Below are 19,952 nucleotides of genomic sequence, written 5' to 3'. Positions count from 1 at the left end.
CAGAAAACGCAAACCAAAAAAATACAATTTTCAACAAGATCGAATCTTTCGATCAAAATACCTGCGCGTTAGACTCGGGCATCTCCTTCTTCTTCTTCTTTTTGGCTGTTTGAGGAATTGTTCACACACTATTGATTAAAATGATTATGATAATAATGTCACTCTTGTCACAATTACTTGACCCGATCTCAAATAATAAACTTCGCAGAGAAGCTGCGCAAAAGAGCACGTCCGCATTCGTTCAAGGACACGTCGGAACTTACTCGCGCATCTCCATATGTTCACACACACGCTGCACATTTCACGCGAGACTGACGGCAGTACTTTTCGCACTGGTGTCGCCATCTGACGGCGAAACCTAACTTCAGATGCCAAGATGAACCGAGTCCGGCGAAGCTCTCGTTCAACGTCTCTCTCTCTTTCTATCCTTTCCATTAGATTGGCACGTCCCATACGTCCACCACGCTGCACGTTTCGAGAGGGACTGATCCCCACCACTGATCATAATACTCTGCGCAGCGGTGTCGCTAACTGACGGCGAAATCCAACTTCACAGTCAAGAGTGAAGCCAGCCGCAGTCCGCACTGTCCGCAGTATGTAGCCGAGCGCCGAGCCTGACGGAGACTACTTCGTTCGATTAGACTCAACATCTCTTTTCTCTTGTACCAATGCTAACCTAACCTACCCTGCTGCTTCCTACTAATTGTAAGTTTTAAAAATTATAATATGTATGTACATACATACATTAGGGTGGTTCTTATTTACTCTTGATCAAATTATTTTTCGAATTTTTTCCGCGGCATAAACTTAACCACAAATCGAGCTGAAATTTGGCAGGGATTATTTTTTGTGGATTGGAAGCAGTCTGGAGGACGTCGCTGAAAATATTCGAAAAACAAATTTTAATCGAGAGTAAATTAAAATCATCTTAATATATATCATATTTAATATCAAAGAAATTCAAAATATGAAGAAACTTTCGCGCATTTTAGTTAATCATGTATACGATATACATATGTATATAAATCTATATCAATCTATAGTTATATTTTAAATTTTGAAAGTGTAGCAGGCAATAGAATTGCTGGCTCTGCGAAAGAAAGTAAATTGGTGAAAGAATACAACGAAAATTGTATCTGCTATTTAATTGTGAAAATTCAGCACAAATTCTTTCATTTTCGTTTAGGATAGAAATGCAAAAGAGCATTTTACTATAATTTACAGCAATTTTTATATTTAGAATACAATTTGTATATAATTTAGAATATAGTTTAAATTATACTACTTAGAATGGAGTTTATAGAAAATATAAAAATGAATATAGATTAAAATATAAAAAGATTTATTATAATTATTATATTATTTATTAGAATGAGATCTATAGAAATCTAAAAAGTATTTCACACAACGGCTTGTGCTGTCTTTTTATATATACCTTAATATAAATAGTACACAGACACACACACACACACACATACCAGAAAGAATGAGTTGATAGAAATGATATTTTATATATAATAAAAAAATTGCACTCTGGCGATATCATAAAATACGCAATTTTTTCATATTATCTCAATCCTGCTATTATATGTTATTCTTTCAAGTTCCATCTCAACGAGATGTCTTAAACCAGCGACTTATCTAAAGTACTGATTATTTTCTTTATTGCAAGGAAGAGAGGAAAAGAAAGAACGAGAATAGAAAAAAAGAGAAATAGACAATTTTTCATTCCAATCTCGCACCTAACCGTCTTTCGTATATAATTTAAGATTTAAGATTTAAAGCACACGTTATTTCACGCATATACAGATTAAATCGGAAAGTCTATAATTCAGGACGATACTTATGAAGAATGTTTTAAATTTCTTCAAGAACTTTTATTAAAATATATGTGTTTATCACACAATAATCCCTTTCGCGTTAAATTCTCGTTAGATTGTAAATCGACCATGACTAACATAATTTCGCAGATTTGAATTTTATCGGAATTTTTCTATGAATTTTTATACTGACCAAATAAAATCACACCGCTTCTGAGTCTTTTGCATGGAGCTCTTCCTAATAAAAATATAATTTTATTGAGAAGAAGGAAAGACACTTTGTTCGCCAATATCGTATGGGTGCGGACCTTTTGTCGGACAAAAAGCTGTGATCGTCTCGAAAACATTCATGCAAATTCTACTTCGACCATAAATTGTGAATGATTGATCGCAATATCCTCGATTTCAATCTTATCGTACAATAGAATGTACATTCCTTTGATCATATCATCGTTTTACGAGCGATTGAATCGGGAAATTTTATGTCAAATTCAAAAGTAGAGCCGTCGTGAAATATATTTCGTTATAGATTGCAGTTTTATATAAAAATATTCGCATAAATATCTTCTTAAACAAGTTTAAATCGCCATACTAAAAAAGCTTTCTTTTTAATAAATATTCATTATGCGGACAAAATTTTACATGTCAATATATAGTTTTTATAGTGCGCTATAAAAATATTCTTCTTCACAGAACTAATAAATATTCGTTATTGCGTGTTTTGATACAATTCTCTATGTTAATAAACCGCTTCTAAACTTGATTTATGGAATCAGTGGAATCACACGCAAGAGAAGGAAACAAAAGCAGTATACGAATGTGAGTTTAGCGTAGAATCTTCTTCGGTATTCTTTTGTATAGAACGTTACGAGACGAGAGATTTGTGCGAGTTGTTTTCTATGTCTCGTCTGCCTCTCGCGAATGAACTAAAAACACTGAATAAGGAAGCGCGCAACAAACAAAACGAGCGCCTGATAAAGAACTGGAGGCCTTTTCCGCACAGTTTATGAAAAGGATTGAAATGAATAAGGAAGATTGCGTGGGTATTCGCCTACGCAGCGCGATACTCTCGATGAACGAAGATTGCCTCCGTATTTCAAGATAGTCGGAATATAACGTATATATACACTAGTATATATAACGATGCCGATAAACAGTTCGCGGCAAGAGTCCGGATGGAAAAGCATCAGATGCGGCAATTGGCATCGGCGTCGACAAGATATAGTCTCCCGGTTTCTTCAAGCAGACAGTACACTATCTGCGCGCGATAATGGACGAAGAAAGGCGCATATTGGAACACAACAAGGAACGAGACAATGGCACAAAATGCAGCCGAGCGATGAGAGCGATGAGAATCGCCAAGTACAAAAATAGAACCGGTGTCTTTTTGTACATCGGCAGATTCGCAGATGTGCGGAACAACAATAGTTATTTGTGTCGACTACACTGATGGTTAGGCTTCCACATTGTATTTTTCTCCAGAAATATTTTATATCTATTGATCTTTAAATATCGAACAAGGCTGCGCAGAATTAAACATATACTATGTCATGAGTTTCGACGTAGAATGCAAAGAAATCTAAATGAAAAGCGAAAACTATACTATGATGAAGGGAAGAGATCGTACGTTTACCCTTTAAACCAATCACCCATGAGCATTTCCTATAGCATCTATCATGGATGGTGACACTCACTGATTGATGGATTTAAAATCACATTGTTATCGTTCTGCCCATTCGATTTTCCTATCCTATTGACGTTTGGGATATGATCATAAAACAATTTTGTTCCAAGAAATTGTCTCATAAAAATTTCATTTAGAGAAAACTAAAGGGATAGAGAAACGAGGTGAAAAGGTCTCTGAATGGAACAACTAATCCATTCGAAACTGCTTAACTTTGTCCATCGATGACACTAATAAGAATGTAAAAAATAACAAATTAATCTTTTCTATTTCTGCGTTGCATTCTAGTTTTTAAAATTTTGTTTTGCTCTTATCGTTGGTTATCCTCAGAATAATTATAAATATGGAAATACTCTCGCTTTCAAATTCCAACATTAATTAATTGCAACAACGTGTGTAGTTAGTTATCTTTATACTTTCCTCTTACTATAATAATTGAATAATTAATAACTTTTATCTTTTTCTTTATATCTTGTTGCTTGCTTAAACAACTGTTAAAAACTGTTTGAAAAAATCTAAGCCGCGTGATTCACCAATTAAATTCTTATCACGATTTTATATGATTTTGCAACCTGCGATAGAAAGAGGGAGAGAAGAAGCAAAATACACACTCGGCGTATTTCGATCGATTGAATGGTCATCCAGCGGATGATTGCATTATTCCAATTGTTTCTTCCACAATGTTTAACCGCGGAACAGATTCCGCCTGACCAACGGCGGTTTATCGGTCGGCCTTGGCTTATGACGGATGAATGCCATCCGTATACTACGGTATCAGCAATTTTTATGCCGTGTATAAAAGCGACGGAAACGAGATGAACGTCGGAGATGAAAAACATCCGAAGAGAAGAAGATATCAACAGCAACCTCTGGCGCACCTGCTAGGTCAGCGCATCGATCTCCGGAAATTCACGGCCCATTCTCACCCTCGTCCCGAGACCTTATTCTTCGTCGTGTCTCCCCCCGCTACTTCCATGTATCATTGTCTTGCACGTCCGGCCCCTCGACAAGAATACGCGGCACAAAACGCCTTGTCCCACTATTGTCTCGGTTACATCCCATTCATGAAGCAGTTCGAAGCCTCTGGTCGATAGCGAACTTAGACATATGCTACACTATCGTAGCCACCCGCACGTACATATATGTATGTACCTACTAATATATATACGCACATTGATATCGTATGGAACTATCGGTGGACGGAGTGGATTGTATTTTCAGAATGTCGATACATCGACGATCTTGAAGGACCAGGCAACCCGGACGTTTATTGTCTGACTTTTCTAAAGGGCTTATTCGATGCGGATGCAGAAGGATAAAGGCGTTCTTCTGAGACTTTCGTCTGTGTGTGAGATAAGAGAGAACCGCGCCGAAAAGTGCATAAAGTACGGGTTTTTTTTATTTTAAGAAACGTGATACTTTATACGGGGATCACAGTCATTTCGTGCGAAAAGCTATCGGGTGTTACTTATCTACGTGAGATGCAGTTAACATCGATATCTCTTTATAAAAATCTCCTGTGTTTTACGATGAATTTACGATACAAATATTATACCAGTATTCGGATCCGGAAACGTACATGCCGTAGACGTGTGTCGTAAAACGTAGAATTTTATGAAGACCCGAGGCCACGAGTTTTTTTCTCCAACATTATTCTTACAAAAGCCGACGTACAAAATGCAGTACGTAAAGACAGCCTGCAGTCTTTTACGGAGGGTAAATCATATTTTTTAAATTTTTGTTGCGTTGTTGCGGGTAATTTAATTTACTGAAATAAAGATACCCATAATGGAAATTGTATCGGTTAATGAAAATTGAATTAATTAATGAATATAAAGTTTTATACAATTTTTTCTTGCAGCAGACAAATATAAAGAATAATGTTACATTTTATTATTTAGCCTTTGTACAAAAGAACCTAGATATTTCCACATCAGTATATTTATTAAGAATAATAGTGTACAACAAATATTATAGATTAATGAATAATCAAAGATATTAAACTAGTCAAGTTATAAGTTTATAAGTGCTCTCAACCGATATGTCGTTTCAGTGGTAATAAAACCTGGTAATGATATCATTTATAGTTTATGTTAAAGGCATACATGGAAAATAGAACACAGTAAAGAGATACGATCTCTCACGGGGGTTGTTTATCTTTAAACAAGAAAAGGTAGCATGCCATTAAACAACGAAAAGAGAATGACATTTACTCTTTCGAAATAGGGATTAAAACTTGGAGAAAGTGTTTAGAAAGAGAGTATCGCGGATAAAAAAATTACAGCAAATATAAATATTTTCTTGTAAGAAACTCTACTATTTCTTCAACAGAGATTATACAACTCCCTTGGCGATGATAGCGAAACACAAACTTTATGCATATCTTGGAAACATCTTTGTCGAATGTTTACAAACTTCTAATCTTAAGAACATATTATCTTCTAATTAAATCTTTACGTAAAAAAGCATGTATACTTGAGATACATTTTTGTCGTAACAAATATACTGGCCGTCGTAAGAGAAAATCGAGATCGTGGTATTCGACAAATTTTTCGTCCATTTTTAAAAGGTAGACCGAAGTGAAGAAAATATTTACGAACCACGTAATACTTCCGCAAAGATATAAGTTGAAAATTGTCCAACCAAGTCTCGTACCAGCCAGCAGATCTTTTTAACTTAGTCGCACCAGCGTACGTGAGTCGCGCGGTGGCCGCGTATTTTATGCTAGAATTCGCGCGAACGCTTCAAGAATCCATTTCCATTCGTCATCGTGTCGATACCACTTTTTCTCTTTTCTCACCATTGATCCTCTCTATCTCTCAAGATAATAGTAATTTATCACCAAGGCTCCGGTGTCATCCTGGCTGTCAGATTCGCGCGACGACTATGTTTCTTCCTCTCCCAACGATATTACACGTTTCGCGATGTTGAACCGCAAAGCTGTCATAACGTTCATGAAAAATGTAATATAATATATGGGATTTAACATTTAACCCACAATCTGTTTTGCTGTTGCAGCGTGTGATATTTGTATTAGCAGATCGAGACACTTTCAAGTTCCACTTGCAATATACTTTGGGAGTCTTATACTCTCATGTATATATTACAATACAATAAAAAACCAAATTATGTTACTATGTAAAAATAAAGAAGAAATAATGATTGTAAAAATATTGTTATAGATCAAAATTTAAATTTGAGTGACGATATATATTACATTGAATCATTTACAATTATATTAATAATTACATCTTTGTCTTTGCTCGATGAAAATGCATCAGCTTGGAGTTTTAATGTTGATTTATTAATGTCAAGTTGTTGCAAATGTCACCTTCATTCATTAATAAGGTGAAGAGAATAAAATTACATCGTTATGTAAATTATTTACAAGTGGAGGGACATTACGACATTACGAGTCGTCCATTATAGAGGCGCAATTAACGATATTCATTATGAGCTAACAGTCTACGCCACTAATTTGACAAGTGATGCGAAAACCAGAATATGTGTCAACTGCAGTATGAAGTACGGTTGACATCTTAATTATCGAAGATGAATTATGATCGATGTAAGGGTCAGTAATCGTGTGCAACATATCAATCGATAGGAAATGAATAGCAACTCTCACATTTAATCAAAACTGGATATTAGAGAGAATAATTTTATGACATTTCTCTACAATATATCAAAATATAAAATTTTTCACGTTACGTAAATTTTTAAATATAACGAGAATATAAATATTATTTGCCGAAGAGGAGGCGAGAGAGAAAATAAAAGAGATTCTGTTTATTTATCTCTTCATATAATATATTGTACAATTGCCTTGTAAATTATTAGATTTATGATATTTCAAAAAATAAAAAATTCAGAACACGCAAACACACTTCCGCGTCATCACGGAAAATATTATATCTGTATTCATTCACTCTCCCTCTTTAAAATGTCGAGTAATACTGACCTTATTTCATACGCAACAGGTTTCGAGCTCTGCAATCGTGTTATAATTGCTGATTTTTTATCGTTTAATTAATTTTTCGTTGCACAACCAACATTACACAAACAAGCGGATTGAGAACTTGATTAACGTCATGGGATGATGTCAAACTGGAATTTACGCGCAAACTGATTGTCTCCGTAAACAGAAATGTTGCGAAAGTCATGGATATGCATGACACACGATGTTCGTTAAGCCAAGTAGCTACTAGAATGTTGTCAGACATGACGCTGAAAACGTGTTGAAAAGATGAAGACTTGTTCAGCATGTAATCTATGAAAATAAGTTTCTACCTCGAGTCGAAAGACTTCGATACTCTGCATTTCTACCAACTTTATCTATTTAATATCGAAATTGATGATATTGACTATCTCAATGTTCAGGAATATTGTAGATATTTCGTTGAAATTTCGATATTAAATAGACAAAGTTGGGATATATATATATATGTATATATAATATCGTGAGATTCTAATATAATTTATTGGAAAAATCATTCGCGAAATTGAACGGGAAAAGGTTGAGGTTGAGGATCCCAATTTTCTCTTCGAGGATGATTGGTCGACTTTCGACTTTTGAACGCATCCTCATCGAATCCCAATGAAATTGTAACAAGACGTGAAGTAGGTAGATAGGTAGTACTCATGTAAAAGTTGGATCGAGAAGTCCCCGCTTCCTCGTAACTCGCCGTTCCGCATCTCTGTACGAAAACCCTCGAGTTTTTTCTTCGCTTTCGAGTTTGCCTTGGTCTCCATTCGCGTTGAATAATTGCCCGTTAAGGCGCTCGGGGTCTTCTGTCTCGCTCATCTTGGCGGTCCAACAACCGCGCAAAGAACTGTGCTATACTCAATGTTTTTTCCCCACTGTGGTAATAATGCTGTTTGTAGCTATTCACTTCGCTTGGAAGATGTGCAATCTTCTCGTCGTTTGCACGCTGGCTTCTCGAGTCATCTTCTCCGACGCCACAGTTTTGAATTTCATTCAAATGAAGAAGTTTTATAAATGGAAAATTTATAATACTTTAAATATTAATGTGATATTTGTGCTCAAATAAAAATCATTAGAGTAGCTGGTCTCACGCAAACTCTATATCGAAATTTTCACTTTTCTGCTTCTAGTGCGACTCTGGAGTGGCCGTGGACAGATTCTTTCACGCCTTGTATTCGACGAGGAAAAAGCAACTCATGCCATTCTTGCTCGGTACCGCTTGTTCCGAGGTCACCGAAACATTGGCCAAGATCGTGCCCTATTGGAACGTGATTCAAGTATCGTTTGGCTCGACGGCACCGGCCCTTTCGGATTCTAACGAGTTTCCCCTGTTCCTGCGAACCGTCGCGCCCGACTCGAGTCACAATCCGGCCAGGATAGCATTGATCAAACACTTTGGATGGGACACCGTCACGGCTCTCTCGCAAACAGGCGACATGTACTCCTTGGTAAGTAGGTCGTAAGGAACATGAATGTCGCGCAAGCCAAACCAATCCCTCCCTCCAATTTATCAGAGCAGTTTCGAGTTCAGCGTCACTTCTGTCACTTTAATCGTCCGCACCGGAAATAACTTGTATATCGACGGGCGTATTATTTTTTTTTTTTCTCGAAATCGCGTATTCAAAAATCTTTGAAGTTTATTTCGCCTTTCGTTTGAAATCTTTGAAAACGTGTGTAAAGTGTCTTGCAAAATTGTAAATGGAATTTACCCCCAATTGACCCAGTTTGCCAATTTATAGAATAAACGCGAGGGCGAATATAAAATATTACCGATCTGCAGATTAGTTGAGAAATTTCGCTCGCTGTATAATAACGTTGAAAAATCGATTCCTTCATAAAGAGTGGTATTCGGATGACGTTAATCGCGATTAAAGTGCCAAAAATATCCACTTATAAATTCAGTGTCTACTCTATCGCAGCTTTTATTCGTATAAATGTCGTGATCAGATGAAGTGGAATCCGATGGCCGAAATACGGAGGGAACGCATGCGAGTTAGGCGATAATAACGCGGGGACATTTTCCGCGCGATATATTTATCTCTATCTCGCTTTACGTAACCGCGTATTTAATTGCAAACTACACCGCGGAAGTTCGTTTGTGCCCGATGTGACGTGTGGTTTGTGCAGTGAAGTTTCCGTTATGTCGGCTTTAATTAACTTTCGATTTGTACCCACGCGTAGTTAACTAGAACGGGCGTTCGGTATCGCGTTTCGGTTAATTCTCGGTCAATTTCCATCGTTACACTCTAACGGAAGCTACCACACATCGTATTCGGCTTTAATGTAGGCTAGATAATATATTGCGGCTAAAGCCAGGAACGTCGTATTATCAGGAATTTGAAATACGAGGGAGGAATTAATAAGTTGATGATAAAATATTTTTATCCGTTGAAAACGTGTGTACAATATATAATCTTTCAATCGTTATATATTAAACAGTTGCGTAACTTTTTCGATCATATTACTGGCGATACTTTAAAACTGATTTTCTTTCTTTAATAAAAAGAAATTCGATTTTCTAAATTTTTCTAACAAAGCATGTATGAATTTTCCAAAGTCGAGTAATTAGGAAAATTCTGCATTGAAAATTGATGCAATGTATCAGTTCATATCTGCATCTCGTTAAAATTCATATCGTTCATTTTCAAACTAGACATAAACTACTTTCAAAATAAACAGCTTGTATCCGTTGATAGGGGACTGCAAGGGAACATCCTACATACATAGGCTGCTCTACATCATAAAGTGTATACATATGTAACCATAGCACGTAATGCAAGAAAAGTGGCTATAGCTAGCGCTTCGCCAATTAAACTGCGTGATACGAACGATGCGCTTTGCCCCGAGAAACGCGGTGTTGCAATTGCGAGATGGCCCTTTTGCAGATAAATGAAAAGCAAAACTCATGTCGCGTCCTCGTGTGACGTACGATGCGATATTTGTAAGGGCGACGTGCGAGATACTCGTTTCGTCTAAATAGGACGGGACAAACAAATGGCACATATTTTCGTTCCCGCATCTATCGCCGGCCGTGTGCTTCATGTTGCACGTATGACGCATCTCTGTTTCAGGCAGTGAACGATCTGGTCACGGAATTGGAGCAGGCGAATATCACGTGCACCGCTACCATCACGTTCGCCGAGAACGATTACAAGGAACAATTGCGAACTTTAAAGGTAAGGGTCGCGCTCAAACGTCACACACCCTCGTTTCTTCACCCCTTTTTCTCTACGAATCCGATGACGAGCATTCGTAACCATTGTTTCGCGCAGTTAGATCCGATTCCGAAGGCTTAGGTTCACTCGACCAGCCGGTGGGAACTTCGAATCGTCTTTTGGCTGTAATTCGTCTCCTTTGAAATGCAAAGTTCCTTCTCTTTCGCGAGGCGAACGCTAAAGTATCGATTGGCACGTTAAGGACGCATCGGGATTAAATTTGCGCTTGCAGCATTAATGTGCGCGAATTAACTCAATTTTTGGTCAAGGAATAATTTATCTTAGACACGACTAAACACATGTGTGTCGATATTTAGCTAAATAAGCATTAAATAATAATTTAAATAGAATTAACGCGAAATTATGACGCGAATAAAATTTGTAACGTGCAATTATCTCTCTTTCTCTTTCGCTTTATCAGTATCAATAATTTCAATCAACGTTTACGCGTATTAATAATGCTTTATTAAATTCAAACTGAAACTTTCAATAAAAAATATATGAAATTCATGTCATTCTATTTCTTTTAATTACAGGAATTGGACACTAGAATTATTATCGGAAGTTTCTCACCGCAATTGGCGCAACGTGTTTTCTGCGAGGTAAGTTATGAAAATTCATTGAAACAAATTATTTTTAAAATATGAAATTTATGAAAGATTTTCATAAAATTTTTATAATTAAACTTTCTTTTTCTCTCTATTTATTTATTATAACAAAAGAAACAAAATGTAGAACTTTTAGTGCAAATACTTATAAAATGATAAAGAACGTCAGAGACCATATTCTTACGAAGTAATTAATGGTGCTTTTAATAACTCTCGTTAAACAACTCCTGTAATTTCAAAGTTAAGCCGTCATTTAGACTATTCATACATGTCTAAAGTTTCTTATCTGATGACGACATTATTTACTTTTATTTCTATGATTATTATTAGCAAAGAGAGATAATATTAAAATATTTTTTCACAAGTACGTTTTGTTGCTTCAAAATTAAATTTAAAAAAAAATTCACTAAACGTATATCGACATCATAATTATGTGATTCGATTTTAAAAAATAAATAAATGTCCATTCGGAATGTTCAATCATTCAATACGTCATTGAACTCGAAAATGAAAAATGCTTCCGTGTCAAGTATTACGAAAGCAGTGCAATGAATTTTACGAAAAAATAACATCCGGAAATGGAAAATACTTTCGTGTCAAGTGTTACAAAAGCAGTACGATGAATTTGATTGAAAAATAACGTATTCGTTATACATAGCCCGAATTTATGATATTTACTCGACGAAAGAATTTATCTTTGTACTTTTGTCCATGCAGTACATCAACAATTTCCTTTAAACTTTACAAAATAAATACGTTCGGCAATCCCTTGCAATGTATTGGGATTTTACGAACGCTCGAATTCATAGAAGCAACATAACGGTGATTTTTCACAAATGCGCCTACAATATCGAAATGAAAAAGGCCGGAAAGCTTCTATGCTATATAATCCATAGTGTCATAAAATTTTCAACGAGATTCTACAATGCCTAAATCTAAACTATCAAGTTTTGATTTCCCTATTGAAAATGTATCATGCATGAACAGTATACGTATATACAGCAATCTCTTCTCTCTATATTAAATGAGATAGCTCTGCTACATATCGTGTAGATGGATATTCGTATTTAAGCGAAGCGGAAAGTGGATATCAAATGTATCAGATACGTGTTATCAATAGCCATTTAATACTATGTAAGTATAAGCACATAATGCCAATGGAACACAGAGTTTAGCTTCTCTTCTCGTTCCCTTTGTAATTTAAGACCGAATCGTTCGCAAAAGCTTTTGGAATCTTGTTTGTGGTACGAGTTTTGAAGTAGATATCTGACTCGCATAGTGATGAACATGCAGATGAGACACCGGAATATACGTAAGCAAACAAACGGAATGATCCATTGAGAGAAGCACCTTGCATTTTAGATCGCGATATACATAATCTATACTGCGATTGTTATTTCAAAATTATCAGAAACGAATTATTAATAATAATTCAATAATTGATAACACATAAAACCACAATATAAAAATAATTGTTATTAAATTATTATTTTAAATTGCAAATAATATCAATATTGGTATTGTATGCAAATATTCTATATAGAACTCCCCCTCCTTTCTCTCTCTATTAAAAAATTGCTTTAATTTTAGTATCTGGCGAATAAAAATTTCGCAATAAAGTTACTATCGTTACTTAGCATTAAGAAAATAGTGCAAGTTTCATAAACAAACCGCGTTATTTGTGTTCTTGTTAATGTATAGTACGTATGTACATAATAATCGGTTTTCTCTTGTAGATCCTTTATATCCGCAATTTCTTGTTTATACGCAATTTAAATTTTGTCGCAAACACGTATACGGAATATTTGTTCAAGTCTTCAATCGAAAGCTAAAGAGCTTGAAAATTGATGCGCGAAAAGAAATATTATTGAACAATAAAAGTATATCACACGTATTGATTTTTTCGTTTTTATCGAAAAATGGGGGTTGCCGAGAGAGAGTCGGGCAGAAAATGTCCGATATAAAACAAGTCCTAACTACTGATAAATTCTTTCATTATGAATGGGATGGGATTCAGAAACAGAAGATGTCTGATATAAAACAAGCTTTAACTACTGATAAATACTTTATATCAGACACGTCCCACCGGGCTTTTGTCCTTCGTCGGATCTTATTTCGACTCTGGATGCCGGGCTACTTCAATTTATGTTTTTGCGTTACATCCCCCGTAATTGTCATTAAAATTAATTGAGGCACAAAAGAGAAGAATAATATTAAATTTTCTTGCATCTTTGAGGAGAACCCAGCGGATTGCGTCGTTTTTACGTTAAATTTACAATAATTTAATTCTACGTATTTACATCACTACGTAAGCATCGAGTTTAAATTACATTCGGTTCGCTGCATCCCGGAGAATATATACTCTACTTGCACCTTTGCCACAAATTACCAAGTTGCAATAAGTCTCCCTGTTCCCTTTCTCTCTCTTTCTCCCTGGCTCTCTCTTTCTCTCTCTCTCTCTCTCTCTTCACCGACTCTCTGCGTGCGATGCTTTAAATCGTGCTGTTTAGTGTTCCAAGATTTTATGGTTCATTTCCCGAGCTTACTCATGATGTTTCCACAGCTGCATTTTCGTGCAAGATTAACTCTCATATATCTCGAAATGTTCAAAAACCCTATTTTAATGACACACGGCACACTCTCTCGCACTATTTGTTTATAACATCTCTCTTTTTCTCTAAAAATTCTAAAAAGCAGAAAATAATTTTTTTAAAAAGCCAAATTTTTTAATATAATTGTTAAGCAAACACATTCTAATAATAGCTTATATAATTGTGAAAATATAAGCTTCGTTATTAAAAAAAAAAAAATGAGATATTTTTTCATTTTGGGATTTCAACAATGCGAGACAATCTAGATAATTGCGCGTTTGGACTAATGCGTAATTCCACAATTTTCTCGCTCGCGCTATTATAAGTTGCCTCATTTTCATTTAGCGGACATTGCGCGCTGGGTTATACAGCCGAAAGACAGGTCATTGTATTACAATCGCGATCGTGTGTGCCCACGTCAGCGTGTCCGGTCTGCACGTTTGCATTGAAGTATGTATATAGGTTTGCTTTACAAGTTAACCCGAACCAGAGCGTCACGTAACATACATGACATCTTACGCGAAACATATGACACTTTAAACCTCGACAATAGTGTCTATTTCTCTTCGACTGTCATCATCATTCCCGCATAAAACTTTAACATATCACATGCAAGGATAATTTCACATTATTCCTTGACCCATCCTATGTAGGAGAGAAATGTTAAAATTATGGGACGTTTAATGATGATATGGGATGTTAATATTATATTAGGGTATTCATCACGCAAAAAAATTTCTAGATGTCGCAACAAAAATTATCGCTATTTTTTGTATCTGATAGAATATCGTTTGTCACAGATAGAATTATCGTTTGTCACAGATAGAATTTTTTAGTTCTGTCTCTGTCATTTAGATTGATTACGTGCAAAATATATACGATATTGCAATATGTGCTAATCATTTGTCTACCTCAGTTAATTTTTTGCACCTAAAAAATTTTTGCTACAATTGCAAAACCATTTTTTTAAGTGATACATGCAAATAAATCGGCGCGTGTTTCTCTGAAAATGGAGAATTCTTGAATAGGGTTCTCAACACCCCTCATATCGGTCAATTACATAAACGATGCGTGAAAATGAATTTCCGCAAATGGGTTTCAGGAACGAAAAGAGACGACCCAATCTTGGATAGCCGTATCTATATATCGACAATTCGTTTTGACGCGATCGCTATCGAATTATTGTTAGATCGATGCCGCGTCATGTTTTCTTTCAAACGACTCATCCGATCGGTCGTTACGTTTTTTTGAGGACGTTTAATATTCGTAAGTCACGCTCGCGCCGTTTATATTACGGTTACAGAGGGATAGACATTGTCTGTTTCCTTCTCGACACAATAATGTAGCGGAATGGAAAAAAAAAGAGTCTAACGCGGAACGAAAGATTAATATCTTGTATAGAAGCTGATGGATTGATAAGATCATTTTTTATAAGCGAACAAAAGGATTATACTTTGTATCTTTATAGGTCGTTATGAACATAATCATTGATGTACAACAGCGAATCGATACTTTCAATATGAATACTTTTTTATAAAAAGGCACTCTAATACTTTCTTATACTCGTTTTTATATTTTCTTATGAGTGGCCATATGACTAACATAAGACGTGACACGCATTCGGAGAATTTTCTTTTATATATTTTCTTACGCTTATATTCCGATAATATGTAGAGCCATAACTTGTACTTTTAAGGTAGTTACAATTTCTTTCTATGGCCATGATTTCACATAGTCGTTTTTGTCCAGTTAATCCAGTTATGGATAATCATGATCTTGTTATGTGATGTAATATATGATAGTTTAGATATTTTACTGTAAGCCATAACAATAACCGTTGGTTCCATCATACATACCTTGCAACAGCTGCATGAACCGTAATGTTGGTATAAAAAACTACTTTTACGATCGATTCGTGATAATACAACGAGCTATTGAAAGAGAAAAGTCAACAAAAAATTTAATATTTTTTATTTTAATTTATAACAAAATTATAACACGCGGGGCAATTGTTAACGACTAATATCGAGCACATGCTTGTTTGATAGAATTTTTTACTGCGGGGATTTTTCTTGAAACAATATGTAATTTTCCACCTGCGCGATTTCAATTCCGTTTCTCTCTCTTTTTTTGCGCTTTGCATCGATATTTGCCGATGACGCGTATGTAACGAAGGTACGATTTTCCAGCGAAATGGACAAATCTCCACCTATCGACCAATTGAGGAATGGGGATAAGCTGAAGCGACGCATGTTGCGGTTCGCCGCGATTTTATTCTATATATTGAATGATAAGTCATCTCTGAAAGTAACGGATAATAAAATATAATTCAGGCGAAATCGTAACATTTTACGATGCACACGTGGAAGAAATCGATCATTTCGAGGAAGAGCACACCGCTCCACGTGCCATCATCTACTGTCAGAATTATATAATTGATGAAGTTAAATCAAGAGCCGAACAGACAAACTTTATACAATCGCTAGAAACTCGCAGGAGGATAAAATCTTCGCCGTAAATAAAAATTGCACATATAGGTGTAAAAATAGTGAAAATACCTGTTATTCAATATTTTTTAACGATCAATTCTCTTTCTTCCGTCGCTGCGAAGATATCGCGTTATACGATATTCCAACGTTATCGAAAAACTGTACTTTAAGTAAAGCGAAAGCACGCAACTACCCACCTCTTTCCTAGTTTAGCTAGCGCTGGACCACAAATAATCCCAGCCATTAACTGCGCTACCGTGAGCTTTTTGCGTTAAGGTAACAACTTTTTATTACCACTTTTAGTGCACTGGCTGTTACGCTTGTAAAAAACACACAGCAACCTGATTTACGAGAATGCACGTGCTCGATACTTTCCGATGCTTTCCTTTTAGCTCCTCTATTGTAAGAAGATTGATACGCCTTCTTCATTCATGATAAGTCGTGTTCTCGTGTGTTTATTGCTCACCTGTAACAAAAATATATCACTTTAGAAGAACGTGAATTTTTATACGATAAAAATGGTTCCACAAGTACGTGCATTGTCAAAGATTATAACTTTTTATATGAATAAAAGAGCTATAATTGAATCAAGTATTTTAATTATTCTCTCACAATATATTTGCGCCTCATATCTAAATTTTATAAAAATTTTATCCAGTTTTATATAATAATTTTTAATAAATTATTGAATAATTGCGTATGTATAGTATTGTTGAAAATATAATTAAATGGAAACATTATCTAGAGCTCTCTCTTAATAAACATTGTTGGAGTTATTATTTTACAGGTGTATTAAAAAATATATATTTCAGTTATTCTGCGCTGAATATATTTATTTAGATGTCCCTCGTATATTTAATTTTTCTAAATAATATATCACATTACATAATTATTTCTTTCTTTATACATTATATAATTTCACTCCCCTCATAGAAGATTATAATCCCATCTCCTAGAAAAAAAAATCGATTGTATCTCAAGATAAAGGTATAAAACCATTGAGAGAAGGAAGCGTTGGTCGAGATGCTCTCAAAGTACAATTTCATAACGACGACCTACTTCATCCGCTAACTTGACCGGTAAAGCGAGAAGACGATATAAAATGCCTTAGGCGATATTACAATGCTCAAAGTATACCCGGCAGAGCTATGAAACTGGAAAGTATAAAGAGAATTCTAGAGCAGAAGACGGAGAGGTTCCGAGATGTGTAAAGACCAGACAAGTAGACGAGAGGGAGACACGTGAATATATTTTACAAAGACATTCTGCCGTGAAGGGCAACTTTTTTCTTGACGTTATTTCTCATTATACGGAACATCCAACCTCGTTACGCGATCGTCATAAATATTTCCCATGACCGACACTGCGATCGCTTTCCGGAGGAGAGACTCCACCAGATGATATTATAAAATCTGATAGGACGCGCGATTGCGACATATAATCTCACTCGAGGCCCTTCAGCAAATCGATGAAGTAAAACTGATCGATAAGAGAAACGATGCATTCGCGATCGTCCTCAGCTATCTCGACGAAACATGCAATCGTGCGGAATCGATCGCGATAATATGGCATGTACTATCGGCGCAGCATTGTACTTTCGCTCCTATTGTTCGCCAACGCGACGAACCAGAGCAATGTTCTTTTACAACCTCCCGTGTTTAATTTTATGACAAGAAGTTCCGCCAGCATATTTCACGTACAGCGCAAAACAGCGAACTCAGCGAATTCTGTCTGGAATAAATTTTGCGAAAACGTGTTTATAAAATTTCTTTTTTGTTTTGAATCCCTTTTATCATCAAGTTATGATTTTTTCAGGCCTGGAAGCTGGGGATGCACGGCGGTGATTACGCTTGGATATTGCCAGGTGAAACCGTCGACTTGACGAGCGATTGGTGGCAAGCTAACGTCGGAGAATGTTCATCCTCTCAGCTGTCGCAGACTCTGGATGGTTTAATCATCGTCAAGAGTCACGACGCGGTCGTGGGAGACGAGATCAGCGACTCAGGATTGGTATGTCGTTTTTGCGAGATTTATCCTAATATAAACTCTTAAAAATGTTGAAGCTTATAAACAGATGGCTAATAAAAAAGACTACATTGAATTAATATATTATAAGCGTAAACTAATTTCTGAATATGTATATATAAAGAACTCTTCAAGTTTCTCTCCATTTTTTTTCATTCACTTTATCTTTCCTTTAATTTACTATTTATATATGTAATGTAAAAAATATGTAAACACATTTAATAAAAAATAGATGATTACTCCGGCCATTACTGTTAACGATAACGGCGATAATTACGGAATTGTGCGTCTAACAAACGGTAACGAAAATGTGAAAGCTTAGTCACGAAGCTGTAGCAATAATAACCCCTCGCTGCTGCTGCCGCTAGCGTAATAAATGAAGTCCCGTGAGCGGAAATTAGAGTATGCAGGCGAAGAAAAGCTAAAGGTCTTGCGACGAACTCACCTTTCCATTCTGCTCCATTAAAAAAAAATTCGTGCCGTAATCTTCAAAGTGGAAAGAGGGACAGTAAGCGGGAATGTAAGCGAGCACCTTCTTTTCACACGTTTTAGACCTTCTGGCGTTGAGTTTAATCGGTCTAATGACGACGAGCCCCGTCGTCATAACTGACATTATCGCGCCAATTATAAGTCAGTTTTCAGCATTCTTGAAAATAACAAGTCATGAGAATAGACAGACGAAAATAGACTTGGCCGTGTCGTATGTGGATCGTGTACATCACACTTTTCACATCCGACTGACGTCTCCTCCTCGAACACTTTTCCAATATAGATCTATCCCGAGCATGCCGTGGGACACGACTTCCTCTCGCGATATCATCATGAATAATTTCTGCCCCGTATATTCGTGTAATTTTTCGTTCCACCGAATGGCAAAGATAATTAAGTTTAAAATGCGGAAACTTTTATGACGCTATTAATTAAGCGCGAAAGAGAGCGTATTTTTTTATTAGCTTTGAATGTTAAAATTAATAAAAATTTTTACTAATAGAAAAAATAAAATTTAAAAAATTGTTTGCCAATTCGTGTGAGATATCAAATCGAAAATTCTTTACAAATGATTATTCTATTCATTTATAAATTATATAATGTGATATATAACACATGTATAATATTTAATAATATTAATCAGTAACGCCCCCCAAAGATAGTTTAACATTCTCTTGAAAGTAATCGCGTAACTTTTTAGCCTATGACAGAGCAAACACGCGTTTCGAAAGTTAAGCCGCTGGAAGAGTATTTCAAGTATGCTGAACACAAAGGAAGAAGATTCGATATCACATCATATTCCCTTTTAGTGCACAATTGTCAAAGTTCTGAATCAGAGCATAAAATTATAAATGCAAGTATATACACTATGTGACGGTGCAGTGGTTATTAATAAAATAGTACTTTAATTACTTCTCTCTCTCTCTCTCTCTCTCTCTCTCTCTCTCTCTCTCTCTCTTCTAGAGAGCTTAATGCAACGCATGCAGGAAGATTCGAGGATACTTATTATATGTTAATCTATAATAAAATCGCGATCTATAGTCACT

General features: G+C 35.8%; 1 protein-coding gene across 3 annotated transcripts in view; it reads left to right on the top strand.

Moving 5' to 3' along the window:
- Gaba-b-r3 (gamma-aminobutyric acid type B receptor subunit 3) overlaps positions 1 to 19,952 on the top strand; it is an 85,225-nt gene that overhangs the window by 22,533 nt on the left and 42,740 nt on the right. For all 3 annotated transcript variants that reach the window (XM_083052630.1, XM_083052631.1, XM_083052632.1), the window contains exons 3-6: positions 8,620 to 8,937; positions 10,561 to 10,665; positions 11,241 to 11,306; positions 18,208 to 18,402. In XM_083052630.1, the coding sequence (XP_082908756.1) occupies positions 8,620 to 8,937; positions 10,561 to 10,665; positions 11,241 to 11,306; positions 18,208 to 18,402 (684 nt within the window). The remainder of the gene's footprint in view (positions 1 to 8,619; positions 8,938 to 10,560; positions 10,666 to 11,240; positions 11,307 to 18,207; positions 18,403 to 19,952) is intronic.

Source organism: Prenolepis imparis, unplaced genomic scaffold, assembly GCF_030444845.1.
Source record: "Prenolepis imparis isolate NDT839.2.m4 unplaced genomic scaffold, iyPreImpa1.0 SCAF_13, whole genome shotgun sequence".
NCBI classification, from domain to species: domain Eukaryota; kingdom Metazoa; phylum Arthropoda; class Insecta; order Hymenoptera; family Formicidae; genus Prenolepis; species Prenolepis imparis.
This window is presented reverse-complemented; position numbering and strand designations above follow the sequence as displayed.